At 43.0% G+C, this 12,301-nt stretch overlaps 4 protein-coding genes across 7 annotated transcripts in view; 2 read left to right on the top strand and 2 right to left on the bottom strand.

Moving 5' to 3' along the window:
• The window catches only part of LOC109929682 (histone H2B 7-like), an 823,479-nt gene that overhangs the window by 19,289 nt on the left and 791,889 nt on the right, over positions 1-12,301 (bottom strand). The gene's annotated exons all lie outside the window — the stretch shown is intronic.
• The window catches only part of LOC125488138 (histone H2B 7-like), an 844,706-nt gene that overhangs the window by 40,528 nt on the left and 791,877 nt on the right, over positions 1-12,301 (bottom strand). The gene's annotated exons all lie outside the window — the stretch shown is intronic.
• Positions 1,381-2,907, top strand: LOC125488156 (histone H2B 7-like). The gene has a single exon (XM_048621072.1). It carries the CDS (start codon positions 1,657-1,659, stop codon positions 2,035-2,037), a length of 381 nt encoding a protein of 126 aa, XP_048477029.1. The 5' UTR covers positions 1,381-1,656; the 3' UTR covers positions 2,038-2,907.
• LOC125488146 (late histone H2A.2.2-like) lies at positions 4,190-4,653 on the top strand. The gene has a single exon (XM_048621057.1). The coding sequence runs from the start codon at positions 4,190-4,192 to the stop codon at positions 4,631-4,633; it is 444 nt and encodes a 147-aa protein (XP_048477014.1). The 3' UTR covers positions 4,634-4,653.

Raw genomic sequence — 12,301 nt, 5'->3', positions numbered from 1 at the left:
GTGAGAGGGCAAAGATTTAATAAGGAAATGAGAGAGTGATGCATATGTGGAATAGACGATCAGAGAAAGTGGTTGAGGCAGGTACAACAGCAGCATTGAAAAAACATTTGAATAGCAAGGGTTTAGAGGGATATGGACCAAATTCAGGCAATTGGACGTAGCTGAATCAGCATGAACCAGTTTGAACTCCAGGGCCTTTCTCCATGCTGTATGACTGTATGACCTCAGACAACAATGGGACCTTGATCAAAAGGACCAATGGGCTGGGGAGTGTCAGATGGAGTTTAATCTTGATAAGCATGAGGTGCTACATTTTGTGAGGGAAAATCAGGGCAGGACTTGCAGACTCCAGGTAAGCTCCAGGGAAGCCAAACCAGAGGGTCTTAGAGTGCAGGTTCATAGCTCCGTGAAATGGAATTACAGATAGACAGGTCAGCAAAGAAGGCGTTTGATACACTTGCCTTTATTGGCCAGTGCATTGAATGTACGGATTGGGAGGTCATGTTGCGACTGTACAGAACATTGGTTAGGCTACTTTTGAAATACTGCATTCAGTTCTGGTGTCCCCTTAAAATAGGGAAAGTGTTTTTAAACTTGAAAGGGTTCAGAAAATGTTTAAAAGGTTATTGCCACAGTTGGAGGCTTGGCCTTTCGGGAGAGACTGAATAGACATGGCTAATTGGGGCTTGTTTTCCACGGAGTGTTGGAGGCTGAGTGATGACCTTCGAGAAGATTATAAAATTATGAGGGGCATGGATAGGGTGAATAATCAAGTTCTTTTGCCCAGAGTAGAGGGATCCAAAACTAGAGGGCATGGGTTTAAGGTGAGAGGTGAAAGGTTCAAAAGTAACCTAAGGTGGGCAACGTTTGCTCGCAGTGAGTGGTGCGTAACTGGATTGAACTGCCAAAGGATGTGGTGGAGGATGGGACAATTACAATATTTAAAAGGCTTCTGGAAGGGTACAGGATTAGGAAGGGTTTAGAGTGATATGGACCAAATGCTGGCAAATGGGACGAGATTAATTTACGATATCTGGTTGTCATGGTCGAGGTGGACCCAAGAGTGCTATACATCTCTATGACTGTATGACAGGAACAGATTGTGAGAGAGTAATAATCATTCACACTGCATAAACAGACTGGGACAGATAGATAACTGCACTCGCATTTTCACATAGCAGAGACTGACAGATATTGGGCAAACTATCCCTCAATAAACCTGAATCTCTTAACAACACAGTACTATTACCAGTGTAATGCAGAAATCACGGAGAGTGATGAAACAAAATAATATGTTACACACAAAAGATTGTCATGAGCAGAATAAAACACATTGCCAGAATTAAAATCTCACAGGTACTGTGTTCAAAATATCATTAAATGACAATAACCAGTTCATTTTAGAGTGAGCTAGGAGTTTGATCCGTGTACAAAATTTGGTTTGTGTTTCGCATTTCGTTGCAGATCCTGACAGATCCACATTGTGTCCCACACTAATCAATCACAGCGAGGCTGATGTCATGGATTCTTGTAAACGACTCAATCAGGAACAAGGCTTTCCCCCATCCTTCATGAACATTGCTGACGCCGTCAGGCTATAAAAAGCGAACTCCGAGTCCAGTTTTCCTTATTCTGTGTCTGAAAGTGACCGTCATTATGGCTGATGAGAAGAAATCGCAGCCAACCTCCAAGAAGGGCGCGAAGAAAACCATCAAGAAGGCACCAGGCAAAGGCAGCAAGAAAAGGAAACGATCCAGGAAAGAAAGTTACTCCATCTACATCTACAAAGTGATGAAGCAGGTTCACCCCGACACCGGCATCTCCTCCAAGGCCATGAGTATCATGAACTCGTTCGTCAACGATATTTTCGAGCGCATCGCGGGGGAGGCTTCCCGCCTGGCCCATTACAACAAGCGCAGCACCATCAGCTCCCGGGAGATCCAGACCGCCGTGCGGCTGCTGCTGCCCGGGGAGTTGGCCAAGCACGCCGTGTCGGAGGGTACAAAGGCGGTGACCAAGTACACCAGCTCCAAGTGAGACACCACATTGTACTGAGAAAAACACATCCAAGACCCAAAGGCTCTTTTAAGAGCCACCCACAACTTCCCTGAAACAGCTGAACCAATTTAAGTTTAAAATGATTTTGGGTTTGTATTATTAATGTCCCTAGCCTTTGTTTTTTTTTTATACAAATGTTTTAGAAGTTAATGTGTGGTCCATGATCTTCTGCCGTTTATTTTCGGTTACGGCCATACGCTGTGTCTTTTCCCTGCCTCTACAGAGCATAATTATTGCCACTTAGTCATTTCTCAGCAGCTTCCATTTTTTCAAGTTCCTCTTTAACACTTGATCACCCCGGGAAACAAAATTAACTTCGAATCCCATGAATAGAGTTTACAATCTACTTGTTTTTCTTTTAATTTCACAATGAACCGAGATAAAGCCAGAGCAGCTGCCGAATTACGATAGCAAGTGTGAAATTGTGCCTGAAGTCTGATCAAGGACAATAGGGGAGGGCAACTTCAAACTGTTGTTTTAAAGTTTGAACGCGATCACCCGGAAGAACATTGTGTGAGGTTTTGTCAATATTCGGTGTGCACTTGAAAAGTGAAATTAAAAAAAAAATATGTGCAGAACGCAGTGCTTTTGTATTTTTTTTTCTCTTTCCGCTTGTTCCTAACTTCAGAAAATTCCATTCAGATGCAGAAATGGACGGATTCGAGTAGACTAGAGAATGGGATAAAGAAAAATTGTGTAAAGTATTGATTTGTAATGTCAATGTAATTTAACTTATAAAAGAAAAGTTAAATTGTTCATTGTTCTTCCTCTTTTGTACATGTTGGACGGTTTTTCAAACAAATCGCGGTCGGTTCTGAATCCTGAATCCACCTGTGGCAACGAAAATAAAGTGACCCCGTATTTGAGTTCCACGAATAGAAATATCTTGTGCTATCAGTTTTATTTCAATTTCCAAATCTCTCCGCGGGATTTTTTTTTTTTTTCAAAATGCAGTATGTGGGGCTTTCTGCTGTCACTGAGAGGCTTTCAAAATGAACCGAGATCAACCGGAAAGTCTGATCTATCACAATAAGTAAGGGCCACCTTACAAAATTGCCTGAAGACAGTGCTGCCTATTTATGCGCTCAACCGGATGAACGTTGCCTGATGGCTTACAATATATTGGGGAGCGTTTAAAATGTGAAATACAAAAACAGAAGATGCAGCCTGCGGACTGGCGCTTTGTTTTATTTTGTTTCAGCCTGTTCTCAAGATTCGGAAAACTCCATTCAAATCAGAAATGGGTGGATTCAATTAGGTGATGGAGTGAAGTTTCCATTTGTAATCTAAAAGGAAACTAAATCGTAAGCATTTATGCATTATTCTTTGTAAAACGTCTTCCTCGTTTTGTCCATATTGGCGGGCTTTTCAAATCTGAAAGAAAACGGTTGATGATTTGGTGCCGGTATTTTTCAACGGTTTCCACAGTGAGGAATTTTGTTTTATTTTCAAATCTCCCCGCGTGTTCCCTCCGGTTTTGCAGAAAGCTATAAATGAGGCTTTCTGCTGTCGGGTGGAGAATTTCAAAGTGAACCGAAATGAAACTAGAACAGCTGCCGGATTGGCATAGTAAATGTGGAACAATTGTTGAAGTCTAATCCCAGTGCAATAGGGAGGGCGATTTTAAAATATTGTTCAAAGCATTAATGCGCTCACCCGGACAAAAGAAAAAGTAGTTGTGTCATCCTTTTCTCAATATATCTGGGTGCTGATGTGAAATAGAATCTGTGCAGGGAACAGATTTCGGCAGGGTATTTTTTGCTTCCGTTTATTCTTAAGGTTCGGGGAAACAATCCTTTCGTGGTCACAAAGAGTCAGATTTAAGTAGGCTAGGGAACGAGAGAGAGAGATTGTATGAAGTATGTAGGTGTAATCTAATAGTAAATTAAATCAAATATGTATGCATTTTTCTTTGTTAGACTTCTTCCTGGTTTGTACATAATGGCGGGTTTTTGGAGTTTGAAAGGAAGAGGTTGATGACTTGGCGCCGGTATTTTCCGGCCTCCTCTCCGGATTGGTGAGTGAAGCAGATGTCTGATTGTGTAGCTTGTCCTAATGTCGTTTCAATTCCCAATGTGGCCAATCATCAATGATCGCACCCCTATTCCTCCCGAAGGTATAATAGGCCGGGATGTGGGCGGGTTGCAAAATTTTCTGTGAAAGTGTTTGTGAGATTGTGGCTATGTCTGGCAGAGGAAAGGGTGCTGGTGGGAAAGCTCGCTCCAAGGCGAAGTCCCGGTCGTCTCGGGCTGGCCTGCAGTTCCCGGTGGGCCGTGTTCACAGGCTCCTGAGAAAGGGTAACTATGCTGAGCGTGTGGGTGCCGGAGCGCCGGTCTATCTGGCTGCGGTGCTCGAGTATCTGATGGCTGAAATCCTCGAGCTGGCCGGTAACGCGGCCCGGGATAACAAGAAGACCCGCATCATCCCCAGGCACCTCCAGCTGGCCGTGCGCAACGACGAGGAGCTCAACAAGCTGCTGGGAGGGGTGACCATCGCTCAGGGTGGGGTGCTGCCTAATATCCAGGCCGTGCTGCTGCCCAAGAAAACCGCCGCTGGGGGCGCCACTAAAAAGTGAAAATACCGGGATTAAATCTGACAACCCAAAGGCTCTTTTAAGAGCCAGCCACAGCATCTGTGAAAGAAACTAGTCCCTCCCCACTGTCGGAATGACTTGTTTGCTCTAATTATTTGATGTCGGTTTCAGTCCCGTTGTTATTGGATACTCTTCCTGTCACTGCGTCTATGATCTAACATGAAATGTTTACTAACAGCCTACAGTCGGTCACGTTCACCTTAAGAACGGAAGCCCATAGACAGTGAAACGTTTATCATGAATTTATAGTAAATCGCAATTGAAATAGCGTTAGGATTGCATTATTTGTTCCTGCTCTGTAACGGCCTCTGACTTTAATCATCATCCTATGAATGTATCTCTCTGTCTCACCGGTTTCATATTTCCTTTGATGGCATTTAGGTATACCCAATGTAGCAAGTACATTCAGTTTTAATGATGACTGGTCACGCTCAACTCCAGCTCTATGCTTTATCCTCGAGTACTTTCGTGAACAGACTCCTCTTTCATATCCGTCGAGAGGGGTCCTAATAAAGGCCACAGTCATTTTCAGCCACTTCTTTTGGTTCAATTTGCTCTTTAATACTCGATCAATCAGAGAGCTACAAGCCCCGTTGGGATGTGACCTGAGTTTGACCCCTGGCAAACAAAAGAAGTGTCCAATCTTTAACTCCCACGAATAGGTACACTTTACGCTTACTTCTCAACTTTCAAAACACCGAGGGCTTTAGTCCGCTTGCAGAATGCTGTCAGCAAGGCTTTCTGCTGTCTATTAGAAGCTTCCAAAATAAACCAAGGTAAAACCAGAACAACTGCCTGACTACAACTCAGTCAAACAGCACAGAAACAGACCCTTCGGCCGAACCAGTCCATGCTGACCATAATCTCAAACTTAACTAGCCCCACCTGCCTGATCTTGGCCCATAACCCTCCAAACCTTCCCTAATCATGTACTTGTCCAGATGTCTTTTAAACATTGTGACTGTTTCCATATCCGTCAGTTCCTTTGCACGTTCATTCTACACACAAACCACACTTAAAATAAATCGTTTTTAAATCTTCCTTCTCTTAACTTAAACATATAGCCCCCTAGTCAAAAAGTTCCCCCACCCTATGAGAAAGAGATACCTATCCATTCAGCTTACCTACACCCTTTGTGATTTTAAAACTTCTATAAGTTCACCCCTCAAGCTCTTATACTCCAGGGGGAAAACAGCCTATTCAGCCTGTTCTTATAACTCAAACCCTCTATTTCCAGCAACATTCTGAAGCCTCTCCAGCTCAATAATATCTTTCTGGTAACAGGGTGACCAGAACTTGAGATAATACTTCAGAAGAGGTCTCAATAATGTCCTGTACAACCTCAACATCCTGTTCCAACTCCAATACTCAAAATTCTTTGAGGATGTGACAAAACACATTGATGACGACATAGCAGTGGATGTGGTGTATATGAATTTTAGCAAGGCATTTGATAAGGTTCCCCATGGTCAGCTCATTTGGAAAGTAAGGCGGCACGGGATTCAAGGAAATTTGGCTGTCTGGATACAGAATTGGCTGTCCAATAGAAGACAGAGGGTGGTAGCAGATGGAAAGTATTCAGCTTGGAGCTCAGTGGCCAGTGGTGCTCCACAGGGATCTGTTCTGGGACCTCTGCTCTTTGTGATCTTTACAAATGACTTGGATGAGGAAGTGGAAGGGTGGGTTAACAAGATTGCCAAAGACACGGAGGTTGGTGGAGTTGTGGATAGTGTGAAGGGCTGTTGTAGGTTGCAACAGGACGTTGACAGGATGCAAAGCTGGGCAAAGAAGTGGCAGATGGCATTCAACCTGGAAAAGTGTGAAGTAATTCATTTTGGAAAGTCAAATTCTTGACCATGTGGAGGAACAGGGATCTTGGGGGTCCACGTCCATAGATCCCTCAAAGTTGCTACCCAAGTTGATAGGGTTGTTAAGGCGGCGAATGATGTGTTGGCTTTCATGGGTAGGGGAAGTGAGAATAAGAGTTGGGTGTTAAACCACACTTGGAATATTGTTTTCAGTTCTGCTCGCCTCACTATAGGAAGGATGTAGAAGCTTTAGAGAGAGTGCAGATATTTACCAGGATGCTGCCTGGACTGGAGGATAGCTCTTATGAGGAAAGGTTGAGAGAGCTAGAATGTTTCTCATTAGAGCGAAGAAGGATGAGATGTGACTTGATAAATGTGTACAAGATGATGAGAGGCATAGATGGAGTGGATAGCCAGTGACATTTTTTTTTTCCCCCAGGGTGGAAATGACTATTATGAGGAGGCATAGTTTTAATGTGATTGGAGGAAGGTATAGGCAGATGTCAGAGGTAGGTTACAGACAGAGTGGTGGGTGTGTGGAATATGCTGGTGGTGGTGGCACGAGTAGATTCAGATACATTAGGGACACTAAAGCAACTCTTAGAGGCATGTGGATGATAGTAAAATGTAGGGTATGCAGGGTAGTTTGATCTTAGACCCATTGCGGGTCGAAGGACCTGTACTGTGCTGTACTGTTCTATGTTCTAAGAGGTCTTAGCAATGAAGCGAGGCACCACGTTGTTGCAAACTTCAAAGAACTATATACTTGACCCATCAGGTTTCTGTTCCACAACACTACCCAAGGCCCTTCTTGTGATTGTACAAGCCCTGCTCCTGTCTGTTTTTTTCAAAAAATACAACACCTCAATAACTCCATCTGCCACTCCTCAGGCCATTGACTCAATTGATCAGGATCTCTTTGTAATCTTAGATAACCTTCTTCACTGTCGACTATGCCACTAATTTTGGTGACATCTACAAAATTACTTACCATGCCTTCTAAATTCTCATCGAAGTCATTTCTGTAAGAGATAAACAAAAGGGGACCCAGCACAAATTGGAATGTAACATTGCTAATAACAGGCCTCAGTCCAAAAAGTAACTTTACACCCCCCGTCTCCTGCCATCAAGCCAGTTTTGTATCCAATTGGCAGGCTCACCGAGTGCCATGCAATCTAACCTTACTATTTAGTCTGCCATGCAGAACCTTGTCAAAGACTTTGTGTAGGAGCATAACCCTCCCCGTTACCATGCTGCACGTCTCCACCCTCACCCCGCCCCAGCTAGAGCCAAAACCTCAGGAGGCAGGCAGGATTCAGGCAACTGGAAGATGTTTATTGAAGAAGAAACCAGTTAAAGCAGGCAGAGGGCCAAAGGATCTTCCTCAATCTGGCCTCAATGTGAGAAGGCAATTTTTGCCTTAATCTGCAGCTCAGATTGGAAGAGAGATCAATGACACACTCTGATTTTACAGGGAAGTACAGCATTTTTATACACTTTTTTACAATAATCAAGTGCAAAGTAGTCACTGTCCTTCCTCTCTAATCCAAATACCTAATCCCATGGGACAACTAATCAATCATGGACATTCCTCGGGACAGCACCAGGTTCTCATGAACTCAATGTTTACTCGACATTGCCATTGCTGGGCCTTGGGATCTTTCTATGCATCCTATTAATTCACATTCCGTAAGTTATTAATTATACACCTTCTGGTCTGTCCTTGACTTTTTTTAAAATAAATCTCTTAGAGCTGTTTGAATCTTGTTATTCTTGGCATTGTGCGTGTCACCTTTTTCAAATTTAATCAATCCTTTTCTATTTCCCACCATCCTGTATGTATAAGGCAGTTACTTTTTAAGTATTTAATTCCTGTTATAAGATTAGTCATAAAGTGTAACATTATACAGCCACTTTTGCTGCTAGTACTTTGTAACTCATGACTTGGACCGATCTATCATGTCCAGGGTGTGAGATAAGGCATGTCCTAAAGCTAAACTTTCACTTCTGGGTTTCAATGCTTTTTCCCCTACTGCTTGTCTTATCTTCTGGTTGTATGTTTAAACCTACTTCTGCGATTATCAGAATAATTCTTTAAAGAAGACATTTTTCTTAATACTATAGTTTTAAAAAGCTAATTACTGCAATGTATATTTAGCTGTTGTTCTTTTTTGCAGCTGTTTAGGGAGTTAATCTAAGCTAAGATTTAGACCCCTGGTGCTATATCTTTAGTGGAGCAACATCCTGGCATTAATGGGACTGGGGTCATTTGTCCATTTATGCAATCTCTTATCAAAACTGTCTCAGATGATGAGTTACAGGGCCTTTGTACAACATTAGGTAGCTCTGTTCCAAGGTACTGTTATGTTTGGTGTATGCAGGTACAGGTCACTTTGTATGGACAGGTAGGGGTAAGCCCTCCACTTTGCTGAAGTCCAAGTAAACAATGCCTACTGCTCTGCTCTCAATCATCTTGGGTACTAACGCAAAAATAATTCAATCAACTTTTGAGATAGGATTTCCCTCACACAAAACCATGTTGACTATCCCTAACTATTCCTTGAAAACCCCCACCCACCCCATACATGTGAATCCTATCTTTTGGAATCACCACCAACAACGTACCCACCACATAATTCAGACTCACAGGCCTATACTTCCGAAGCTTCTCCTTACATCCCTTCTTTAAAAGAAAGGTTCATAAGCCAACCTCCAGTCATGCAACACCTCACTGTAGTATTAGATGATACACATAGTGCTGCAAGGGGTTCTGCAATTTCCTCCTTAGCTTCCTACAATATCCTCGGATACACTATATCAGATCCTGGAGATTTATTCAACTCTCCACTTTCTAAGACCTCCAGCAGTTCCTCTTCTGTAATGTGACCTGTTTTCAAAATATCAATATTTATTTCCCAAGTTCTCATGCTCCTATTTCTCTCCCCCAGCAGCTTTTTTTTAATTAATTCTTTGTTTCCTATCCCTTCTGTCTTCTGACGTTCAATACAAAGACTATGTCTTTGATTTTAAAGGGCATTACTCTCTCTCTCGAGTCACTTGCTTGCTTTTTCTGATCTTGCAGAATCTCTGGATTATCCTTAACTTTATTGCCAAGGCTATCTTGAATCCCCTCTTTGCCTTCCTGATCTCTTCAGAATGCCCCTACACTCTGTAGAGTTCCCTCACTATCACATCAGTAACTAGCCCTGCCCTATTACCGAAAAAAAGGTAATTTTTTTCCTGTCTCCACACTCATTTGAACCCAGTTGTCTGTACCAACTAGGATTTCTTTTATATTCTCAACTTGAACCTCAATATCTTCATTCATCCATTGTTCCTTAATCCTCCCAGCCTCATCTTTCACTCTCACAGGAACATAATAACTCCGAACTTTCATGACACCTGTGAAAGGCTTCCACTTATCAGAAGTCTCCTTACCTGTGAACAGTCTACTACAAACTGGCAGTACAGTGGTTCATTGGTTAGCACTGCTGACTCACAACACCAGCGACCCAGGTTTGATTCCAGCCTCGGGTGACTGTCTGTGTGGAGTTGGCATGTTCTCCCCATGTCAGCATGCGTTTCCTCTGGGTGTACAGGTTTTCTCACACAGTCCAAAGACGTGCAGGGTAGGTGGATTGCCATACTAAATTGCCCATAGTGCTGCTGGGATATGTGGGTTAGATAGAGGAATGGGCCTGGGTGGGATGGTCTTCAGGGGGTGGTGTGGACTTGTTGGGCTGAATGGCCTGTTTCCACACTTCAGGGCTTCTATTACATGACTTTTGAAAGCACTTGTCTCATACCATTAATATTTGCCTTACTTCAATTAACAACTTGAACTTTCATTGAAGGATTACCTTATTCAATAACTAGTTTAAAACTAATAGAATTACAATCATAGACCCAAAGTGTTCCCGCACTGTCACATCAATCACTCGCCCTGCCCAATTGCTGAAGAAAAGGTTGTTGTTCGTCACTAACAGTCCCCATTAACAACTATTCACCCTCCCAGCCTGATCATTAGCAACTCCTTTGTCTGTCCAACTGTCTTTCTCTCTTTGGGCTGTATCCTATCATTTACTCTCAAGCCTACCCACCTCCCTATTTTCTGCATATAAACTGAAGTTTGCCCAGCTACCATCAGTTCTGAGGAAAGGTCACCGGACCCGAAACGTTTACTGTTTTCTCCTTCAGATGCTGCCAGACCTGCTGAGCTTTTCCAGCAACTTTGTTTTGGTTCCTGGTTTACAGCATCCGCATTTCTTTCCGTTTTAAACTGAAGAAAAAAGGTTGTTTTTTTTTCCCCTGTCTCCACCAGGAATATTTAGATGTTAAAGAAAATTTTCTTGAACACAATTAGCAATTTCTTCATTATCCAAACCTCTGACACGATCTTAGTCACACACAACGTTGGGAAAATGGAAATCCCCTAATACAACCTTATTATCCTTACATATGTCTGAGGTCTCTCTACATTTCCGTTCCTCAACTTCCATCTGACGATTATGGGCCCTATTAATACAATCGCACCAAGGTGATCATTCATTTCCTTTTTCTAATTTCAACTCATATTTTCATTGGACAACTTTTAAGAAATATCCTCAACAGTTACAGCAGTAAGGTCTTGTGGACCTGCTGGAATAAGGGAGGGAGGCTTTACAACAGTAGTAAAAAAAAATGGTGTCCCTATCAATACACCCACCAGGAAGCACGTTCATGGAATCCCAACACAGCAAGAAGAGACCATTTTTGACTGATAGAATCTGAACCAAAATTCCGAAAAGCATCTACACAAGTAGGATTAATGAACATTGGTTGAATAAGGTTGAGGTTCAAAGATGAAAATAGAAACAAGAAGGATACTAGATATAGAAAATGGGGTTTAAATTAATCTCTTGGACAGGATAAAAAACTGTAAGTGCATTCTGAAGAGGGAGATCAGGAGGGCAAAGAGGGGATATGAGATAGCGGTAACGATAATCCGTAGAGATTCTACAAATTGATTTAAAGCAACATAGTGGCGAGAGGGACGGAGAGAAGCCCCTTGTGGAATGAGAGAATCAAATTGTGTGAACTACACATTTTGTATTCTCAAATCAATTAGTAAGTACACTCGCATTGTTCTGCGTAAAACCGCCTCCTGCTTTCCACATGTTGATAGGATTTTCAAATTTGAATGAAAGCTTTCAATGATTTGGCGCGATTTTCCCCGCGCTCCTTCTCATCCATGGTCACAGTTGCAGAAAAAAGAAACTGCAGATGCTGGAATCCAAGGTAAACAAAACAGGAGGCTGGAAGGAGAGGTGGAGGAAATGCCAAGGGAGGCAAAGAGGAGAGAGAGGTTTTACCACGACTTTCTAATCTCCTGCACACAGGGAGCCCGTACTTCAATTATGTTCCGTGATCACTTGAAATGTAAATTCCAAATTTCACTGCCGCGTCTTCACTTTCCATGTCTGTCATACAAACGTATCAGTCCTACGCACTGGTTTCTCAGTCAGATGCAATTCCTGCAGTTACAGGTGAATTAAAGCGGTGCAATAACAAGAAGACATAGAAATATAACAAAGAAACGCACGTCACGGATCAGTTCGGCTCTTTCTGGATACTTTAGTGGCTCTGAAAAGAGCCGTTGTGTTTCTCGGGGTTAACATGCAGGGCCAGGTACGCTCCGTTTAGGCGCGCTCCCCGCGGATCCGGCGGGCCAGCTGGATGTCCTTGGGCATGATGGTGACTCGCTTGGCGTGGATCGCACACAGGTTGGTGTCCTCAAACAGCCCCACCAGGTAGGACTCGCTGGCCTCCTGCAGGGCCATCACGGCCGAGCTCTGGAACCGCA

Source organism: Rhincodon typus, unplaced genomic scaffold, assembly GCF_021869965.1.
Source record: "Rhincodon typus isolate 14 unplaced genomic scaffold, sRhiTyp1.1 hic_rhity00000051, whole genome shotgun sequence".
Taxonomy (NCBI): Eukaryota; Metazoa; Chordata; class Chondrichthyes; order Orectolobiformes; family Rhincodontidae; genus Rhincodon; species Rhincodon typus.
This window is presented reverse-complemented; position numbering and strand designations above follow the sequence as displayed.

What these genes read in the sequence shown, in the direction of transcription:
- LOC125488156 (XM_048621072.1), top strand. Translation starts at nt 1,657, where the DNA reads ATGGCTGATGAGAAGAAATCGCAGCCAACCTCCAAGAAGGGCGCGAAG.
- LOC125488146 (XM_048621057.1), top strand. Translation starts at nt 4,190, where the DNA reads ATGTGGGCGGGTTGCAAAATTTTCTGTGAAAGTGTTTGTGAGATTGTG.